At 43.7% G+C, this 8,101-nt stretch overlaps 1 protein-coding gene across 1 annotated transcript in view; it reads right to left on the bottom strand.

Annotated features, from left to right (window-relative positions):
• Window positions 1–348: 348 nt before the first annotated feature.
• C5 (complement C5) overlaps window positions 349–8,101 on the bottom strand; it is a 66,791-nt gene continuing 59,038 nt past the window's right edge. Inside the window, 4 exon segments of the mRNA XM_048512140.1 lie at window positions 349–908; window positions 3,606–3,744; window positions 4,832–4,915; window positions 6,847–6,936. Coding sequence (XP_048368097.1) covers window positions 779–908; window positions 3,606–3,744; window positions 4,832–4,915; window positions 6,847–6,936 — 443 coding nt within the window. The 3' untranslated portion in view covers window positions 349–778.

Here is an 8,101-nt window from a genome sequence, read left to right as displayed (position 1 = left end):
AGGGGGTGCGCCCATCCCCCGTTGTTTCCGATGGGAGCTAATAGGAGATGGGGGCTACACATTTGAGGGTCCATAACTTTAGCCCCCATGAACCAAACTTCACCAAACCTGGGTGTTATCATCAGGAGGGTCTCCTAAAGATACTCTGAGATTTTTGTGCTGCTAGCTTAACAATTGCACCCCTGACAGCAGGCCCCCCCCCCCCCCACACACACACACACGGGGCAGACCTAGACATCTTCACTAGAAATATGCTGCAGTGAGGATGTTGGAACCTGGATGAAAAGGTGCCAATTCTTTTGAAACTTGGTTGTATCTAGATTAAATTTTCAGTGGGAATTTGGCCAGTAATGGTTTTATTGAGGCACAAGGAAAGCAGATTAAACAGACATTAGTTCTATTTCATTGATTATTTCAGTCCCCGTCTAAACAAGCGGGTCAAATGTATATGTCTGATATGAAATATTTACACTATATCTCACTATTATGAATGCATGCAGTTCCATTTTGTCTCCAAATGTCTTTGTCATACTGTTAGTCTGGGGTGTGCGTGTGTGTGTGTGTGTTTGTGTGTACACGTACACATACAGAAAAAGTTAGACATCTCAAGGATTTTCTGGCAAATGTAAGTGCTATTGTACATGCAGACCAATTCAGCTTTCCTGGTTCAGTCAGATAAGATCATTGCAGATGGTCAAGAAGAACTGCAGAAAATACACACTGTTGCGATAATTTGATCCCTTGGTCCAAAGGCTGCTTGCAGGAGTTCTCTGGTAGTTCAACAGCCACTGATAAAGAGATCATCTGCAAATTCATTCAGCGTATCCACAAAATCTTGACAAGAACCACAAGATGAAGCTGAGGGCCACCACTCAATCCAAGTCATGCCATCTAAAGCATACTGGTACCTACAAAGCCAGAAGAAAAATGTGCAAGTAAGGAACTGGGGAAATGCAATCACTGAAGGAGAGTCCAATATTCTTTGTGCCTGTTTTCCTGTGTGGGAATGGGTAAAACACAGTGAGAATTGAGACATTTAGGGCAGAACGACCTGTTCTAAGAAACACCAAAAACACTGCTGGACATGGCTGTCCTGTGTCAAAGTCTTCTCCTCAGTAATGAGGTAATACTGTGCCCAGTGACCTGTCGTTGTCATTAAAATGGCGGCCTATCTATGGGTCCATTTGAGTTCTGTTAAACCAGACATGCGCCAGTGATTTCTGAAACTTAATTTTCAAGTACGTGAGGGCCCAGTTCAGATTAAGACTGTTGAAGTTTTGCCATCCTGTACTGTTTTCCTAACTTGAAACATAAGAACATGCCTGCTGGATCAGACCAGAGTCCATCTAGTCCAGCTCTCTGCTACTCGCAGTGGCCCACCAGGTGCCTTTGGGAGCTCACATGCAGGATGTGAAAGCAATGGCCTTCTGCGGCTGTTGCTCCCGAGCACCTGGTCTGTTAAGGCATTTGCAATCTCAGATCAAAGAGGATCAAGATTGGTAGCCATAAATCGACTTCTCCTCCATAAATCTGTCCAAGCCCCTTTTAAAGCTATCCAGGTTAGTGGCCATCACCATTTCCTGTGGCAGAATATTCCAAACACCAGTCACACGTTGCGTGAAGAAGTGTTTCCTTTTATTAGTCCTAATTCTTCCCCCCAGCATTTTCAATGAATGCCCCCTGGTTCTAGTATTGTGAGAAAGAGAGAAAAATTTCTCTCTGTCAACATTTTCTACCCCATGCATAATTTTATAGACTTCAATCATATCCCCCCTCAGACGTCTCCTCTCCAAACTAAAGAGTCCCAAACGCTGCAGCCTCTCCTCATAGGGAAGGTGCTATGGGAAGGTGCTATGGGAAGCTGCAATTTACTGGGGAAGGCTATGTGTAGGCACTTCAGTCCGTGTCTGTTTCACCTATGAGGCAAATAGTAGCTCCCTGCAAGCGATTTCAAGTCAGGAAAATGGTTCGGGGGGGGGGGGGAGCAGGCTGTTGCCCTGATTTGTATCAGGCCCCCATGAGAGTGAGAATTACATTTCAACATAGAACTGGTTTGACAGAATTTGGGGCAATGTATAGTTAAGCCCACAGAGTTTTCTCCCCACCCCTAAAAATAGCAGCCAGTGTTATGGTGCTGGTTTTCATAGCTCTGCCATAAAGTGGAGAAGAGACTGCAAAACGAGGCCAGGACATGGGGTAAACTATACTACATACGGAGAGGCAGAACTTGGAATTGGGCTGCCATTTTAGACTGCTACTCCATGCTTCTTAAAAGATATATTTCCATTGAGGGGGGAGTTTTTCTTCCCATCTCTCCCTCCATTCCTCATGATCTGCTAGTCTTGGAGAAACTGGAACTTTCCAAGGAACGCCTTGTCAATAACATGAAATACCTTGGTGATCTCAAAAAAAAAAAAAATGACCGCCACCATTCAACATTTCAAAACACTTCCATAACAATCTTTTATCCCATCAGTCTCATTTGTCAGCAGCCTCCTTCCTGCACCATGTAAACAGTCCCTGCTGATAGCCCACTGAGGCCAAGCTAGAGGCATTCCCCCTGATGTGACAGTTTTCTAACAACATGAATAGTTTTTAATGGCGAGAAATTCATAATCTCCAGTATGAAGTTGGTTGTCCCAGAAAGGCACTTTTTGATCTGGCTGAGTGAGATTTTATTGTTCACCGCCCTGAGCCCTTCTGGAGAGGGCGGTCTAAAAGTTTAATAAATTTAGACCGCTACATTAGTTTACTTAATTGATTTAGGGAATGCATATGACACTTCTCCAAAGTCCTGCTCAAGGTGGCTGACAAATATGAACAATGTCATAAAATCATAAGGCATCATAAATTATCAGCACAGATACAAATCAAGCCAATAAAACAATACAGTGGAACCTTGGTTTTTGTCGATAATCCGTCGGGGAAACCTCAGTGAAATCCGAAATCAACGAAAACCGAGGCAAAAACTGGAAAGCAATGGAACTGCATGGGTCGCCGTTTGTTGTCGCAAAATTAGCGTGCGTGCGCCAACGAAATCCGACAAAAAACGAAGCAAACGAAAAACGAGACAAAATTTTTAGGGAAAGAATCGACAAAAACCAAAACTGGCGAAGACCGACAACAAAACCAAGGTTCCACTGTAGTTAAAACCTTCTCTTGGTGCATTTTCATGGAGGACAGCCTGAGTCCATCCTTAAAATATAAATTATGTCATTTTTAAACTGGAAAGGAAAAGAAATCTGATTCTAGGGCCCTTCCGCACACACAGAATAATGCGTTTTCAAACTTTCACAACTGTTTGCAAGTGGATTTTGCTATTCCGCACAGCTTCAAAGAGCATTGAAAGAAGTTTGAAAGTGCATTATTCTGCATGTGCGGAAGGAGCCTAGGTGATTCAGTCAGAGACATGCAGATCACTAGGAGTGAAGAGGCGGTAAAACCAACTCCAGTAAGGGGTTGTACCCTTTCACTGAAACAGGACCAGTATGAGCACACACAGCCTCTTCCACAGCCATTTATTTCCAAGGGGTCTGTGCAGACGTTCCTTGTGTCTCCTGCCAAAGCCCTGGGAAAAGATTAACTCTGAGCTGTAACCTGCTTACTTGGCACGGGCTCCCTGTCCTGTTTTCAAGGCCTCTTTCCCCATGATCAAGTAGTTTTCTCCTGAGTTGAGATGAACATCAGTACAGGTCTTCTTTTTAATAAAAACAATTTCTTCATTCTTCTGGGCAAAAGCCTCCCCTTGAAAAAGAATTGATCAGGGATTAGGAGGAACTCAAAAGTCAGCAAGTTCAACCAACTTCAGCAAGGCAGGATTGTCCTACTCGCCACAGCCTCCTCATCCCCACAAACCAACTTGGTCAGGCCCACCACTAAAGCAAAGGATTGCCAAAAGGAGAGCAGACTCACTGCTAAAAAAAGGGGTTTGGGGAACAAACCATTGCGCGTGCCTCGTGCAACTTAGCCAAGTTGCATGTGGTGGCAAAAGGTGAATCTATTTCTGACTATTCCTATCACTTGATATTAGCTATGATAAGCCAAATGGGAGCATCCAGGATTAACCACAGTGGGCCAGTGACTCCTGGAGGCAAAATAACTGTCACAGGGATATGCCCTGCCTAGGCCACCTATGTGCCTGCACAGATTCCAGCTCCAATTTCCTGCTGCCAAGGAACTGGGGTGGGTGGGGGTGGCCTCCATGTAGTGATGCTCTAAGAAAGTCCCATACTCTCTATGTCAGAGACCACAAAAACTAAGGAAGGCACTCTGGAACATCACTCAGAAATGATGTCACCTCTTCTCCAAATGCTGCCCTCCCCAGGCACCATCTCCAAAAGTTTTTACCATTTGCTCAAGTAGTACTGGTAACCCAGCCCTGCTTTTAAGAACGTAAGAAAGAGCCTGCTGGATCAGACCAGAGTCCATCTAGTCCAGCACTCTGCGACTCGCAGTGGCCCATCAGGTGCCTTTGGGAGCTCACATGCAGGATGTGAAAGCAATGGCCTTCTGCTGCTGCTACTCCCGAGCACCTGGTCTGCTAAGGCATTTGCAATCTCAGATCAACGAGGATCAAGATTGGTAGCCATAGATGGACTTCTCCTCCATAAATCTGTCCAAGCCCCTTTTAAAGCTGCCTTGTTAAGTCCACAAGGGCAGATCAATGCTTGAAGTCAGCATTTGAGACAAGATGGTGGACTACATGGACCATAGGTCTGACCCAGTCTTTATGATTTTATATAGGCAGTCCTTATGATCTTGCCTGAAAGAGGCAATCCTTATAATCTTATACAGATGGAATCATCCATTGCAAAACAGCAAATGCGCTCACCCCTTTTATAGAGATCAAGTAGAATTGCAGTATATTTAACAAAGCTGCCATCTTCACTGGAGGACAGGATGTTCACTTTATAGACTAGAGGAGAGGAAAAACAATATGAATTAACATTGCAGTCTTTTAAAAGTCTTTCATTCTTAAATCAGCTAGGAAAGACAGAGCTTTGCTTACTGCTTTAGCAAAAATAAGGGGGTGGGGGTGGGGGTGGGGGGGTTGTGACTCCTGTGATCATGATCTCAAGCCTGGATCATCTGCCCAGAATGTTTCACAGTCCCTGAACCCAGTGATTTCCAAGCTGTGTGTCAGGGTGCTCTAGCAGGAGAACAGAAGTGAAATAAACTGAACCCAGAGCATCCATTCACCAAAGAGGTGGCTCACTGTTTTTCTGCATGATTTACCAGTCTGCCCCTTTCTAATAATTCTTGACGAGTCTTGGCATTGTTCATTCTGGGAATATTCAATCACCTCCAGTGCATGGGTGCAATGCAGATTAGAATCCACCTGCTCTTAATCACTACACCACACTGGCTCTCATGGGTGGCTCAGTCTTTTGGTTGAGAGATCTGGATTGGCTCACCCAAAGCCATTTCTCATTGGAGAAGGCAGAGGCCACAGTGTGAAGCAACAAAATGATGTCATAATGCACAGTCAGTGCAGGAGTCCTTTAAGTCCCATGAATCTCGGCTTGAGGTGTGACACCCTTCTCAGAATTCAGTGAACTGAGCAGGATGTAACGCTGCTTAGGACTGTGCTGTTTGAGAATTACTAGCTCAGTTGACCTTTGGTCACATTATAAGACAAAGAGTCACTGGAAAATATGATAATGCTAGGAAAAGTGGAAGGCAGCAGGAAAAGAGGCATGAGGTGGAGTGACTCTATAAAGGAAGCCACGGCCCTCAATTTGCAAGACCAATTTGCAAGACCTGAACAAAGCTGTTAATGATAGGACTGTTCAGAGGACATAGATTTATAGACTCACCATGAGTCAGAAGTGACTTGACGGCATTTAACATACACACACCCTGTCAGATCAACATCTGCTTTCCCTGGGAGCTCTTCCCGGGTCCTGCAGAAGCTGACCCAACTAACTGCTGTCCCTGCTGAAATCCATTCCTCTGCAAGCCACCCATAGACTGAGCCTGGCTAGAACAGAAGAGTTGCACAGCTTTGAGAAGACCGTCCTTATGAGCCAGAAAGTGATTTTTCTCTTGAAGTGAAGCTAGATGGCAATTCCTGCACTTGATTGAATAAATTAATTTATTATGTTGAAGCCATTGGCTGTAACATTACGCTCACATCAACTCAAGCTAAAAAAGTAAACTTCCAAATTGTTAGCACCATGATCTGCAGTAAGAATGGATTTTCTCCTTAGCCTGATTGAAAAAAAAAATGTGAAAGCAACAACCATAGATGGGTTAACATTGACCAAAAGGAGAACAATACGATCTCCATCAGAGCCAGGAAAACTTATCAAGGCCTGAATCAACTCAGTCCGAATGGATGCATATACTGGAAAATACAATAAGTAATGGGTAAGATCTTCAACCTTGTTAAGTACACAAGGGCAGATTAATTCTTGAATGGGATTGGTGTCCTTCAGAGTAAAAAGTGCATTCCTTGACATTACTATTTTTAAGCCTCCACAGATCTTGCAAATTTAAATTCTCTGCCCTGATGAACAGCTATAGGCATGGGTTGAAAACATGGCACAGTAAAGCCTTTCCTTAAAGAAGAAAAGGAAAGATCCTGCATTTGCAACAAAATGTGTGGAGTTCACCAGCAGTAGCTACAGACACTGCAGCTGCCAGCTTGTGACCTCCTTCTAAAGCTTGGCTTACATGCCTCTGCTTCGTTCGTTTCTGGTTCCAATACTGTCTCTATGGCCTCCTACTTCCTAAGCAGTGAAGAAGTTTCTTTTCCTGTGCCTCTAGTTCTACAACAGATACGTTCTTGTCTGCTTCTTAGCTTTCTGCACCTAGTATATTCTACCGGTCCCGTTGCACACTTACCATAGGCAATGTCATTGTGGCAAGCAGCTTCGCTTCTGGTCTGAATGCTAATGGTGGGATCCAGTCTGTTCTGAATGCGCCCACACTCAGCTGTGTTAGATGAGACAGAAAAGCAACAAAAGCAGAAAAATCTTCAAAAAAAAAATCTTCTGAGCTCTGTGAAGCCATAAAGCACATGAGACAGGGAATCCCTTTATCCCTTACAGTGCAATTCTAAGCAGAGTGGTACATTTCTAAGCCTATTGACTTTAATAGACTTAGAAGGATGCAGCTCTGTTCAGGATCACACTGTTATAGCCTAACAATGTTTCCACTTGCCCCAGAAGAAGGAAATTAGCAGTAGCCAAGACATCCAATGGGTTAGGGAAAGGATGGAAGCGTCACACACATTCACACCCTATTAATGCCTTCTTCCATAAAGAAACTGATTTGCTTAAATATTTTAACAGTGAATTGGTTTTGATTTGGTGTTATTGTAAATTGCTTTGGGAGCTGTTATGGCTGAAAGGTGGCCTGTAGATAGATAGATAAATAGTTTAATACGGCCAAAGGCCAGCAAAGACAAAACAAAACAACAGCATACATCCACAACAGCAAATTACAACAATTATTACAGTTAACCATTTACATTAATGTTTGGCTTTCAGCTCATCCCTGATTAAGTAGGACCTAAAAGGTGGCCTGTAAATACAGAACATAAACTAATATATACAATGTTTGCAGACTCTATGACTTTATGCTCGGCAGAAACCATGCCGGCTTTTCAAGTATAAGGGTCTTTGATTCAATCCTCACGTCTCCAGCTAAAGGATCAAGTGGCAGGGCTGGCTCTCACAACCTCTCTGCTGGAGTGATAGACGTTGGAGCAGACGGTGTTGAATCAGATGGCTCATTTGCCTGATTCGGTCACGTAAGTTAGCTTTCCCCATGGCAACTGGATGTTGGAATGCATCCAGTATTGATAATTTAGTGCTGCAAGTCTTTTAAACAGGTTTGGGCCACAACTTACACTGGATTACAGTTATGTCAAAATGATACAGAGGAAACTCCCCTTAGAAATGGGAAGCCTTTTCACACTGAATTAATAAGCCAGGTTATGTGAATTGCACAGTATACATTTCTAAACCGAAACAAACAAATAAGCAGTTTTAAAAGACAGAAAACGCAACGGCTGAAGTCTTTAGGAGACTTTTTAGGAAATAAGCTCGAGGCTGGACTGACCTCCCCTTTCTTGTGATATTGACATGGGAGACTC

The sequence above is a fragment of the Sphaerodactylus townsendi genome, linkage group LG12 (genome assembly GCF_021028975.2).
Source record: "Sphaerodactylus townsendi isolate TG3544 linkage group LG12, MPM_Stown_v2.3, whole genome shotgun sequence".
Taxonomy (NCBI): Eukaryota; Metazoa; Chordata; class Lepidosauria; order Squamata; family Sphaerodactylidae; genus Sphaerodactylus; species Sphaerodactylus townsendi.
This window is presented reverse-complemented; position numbering and strand designations above follow the sequence as displayed.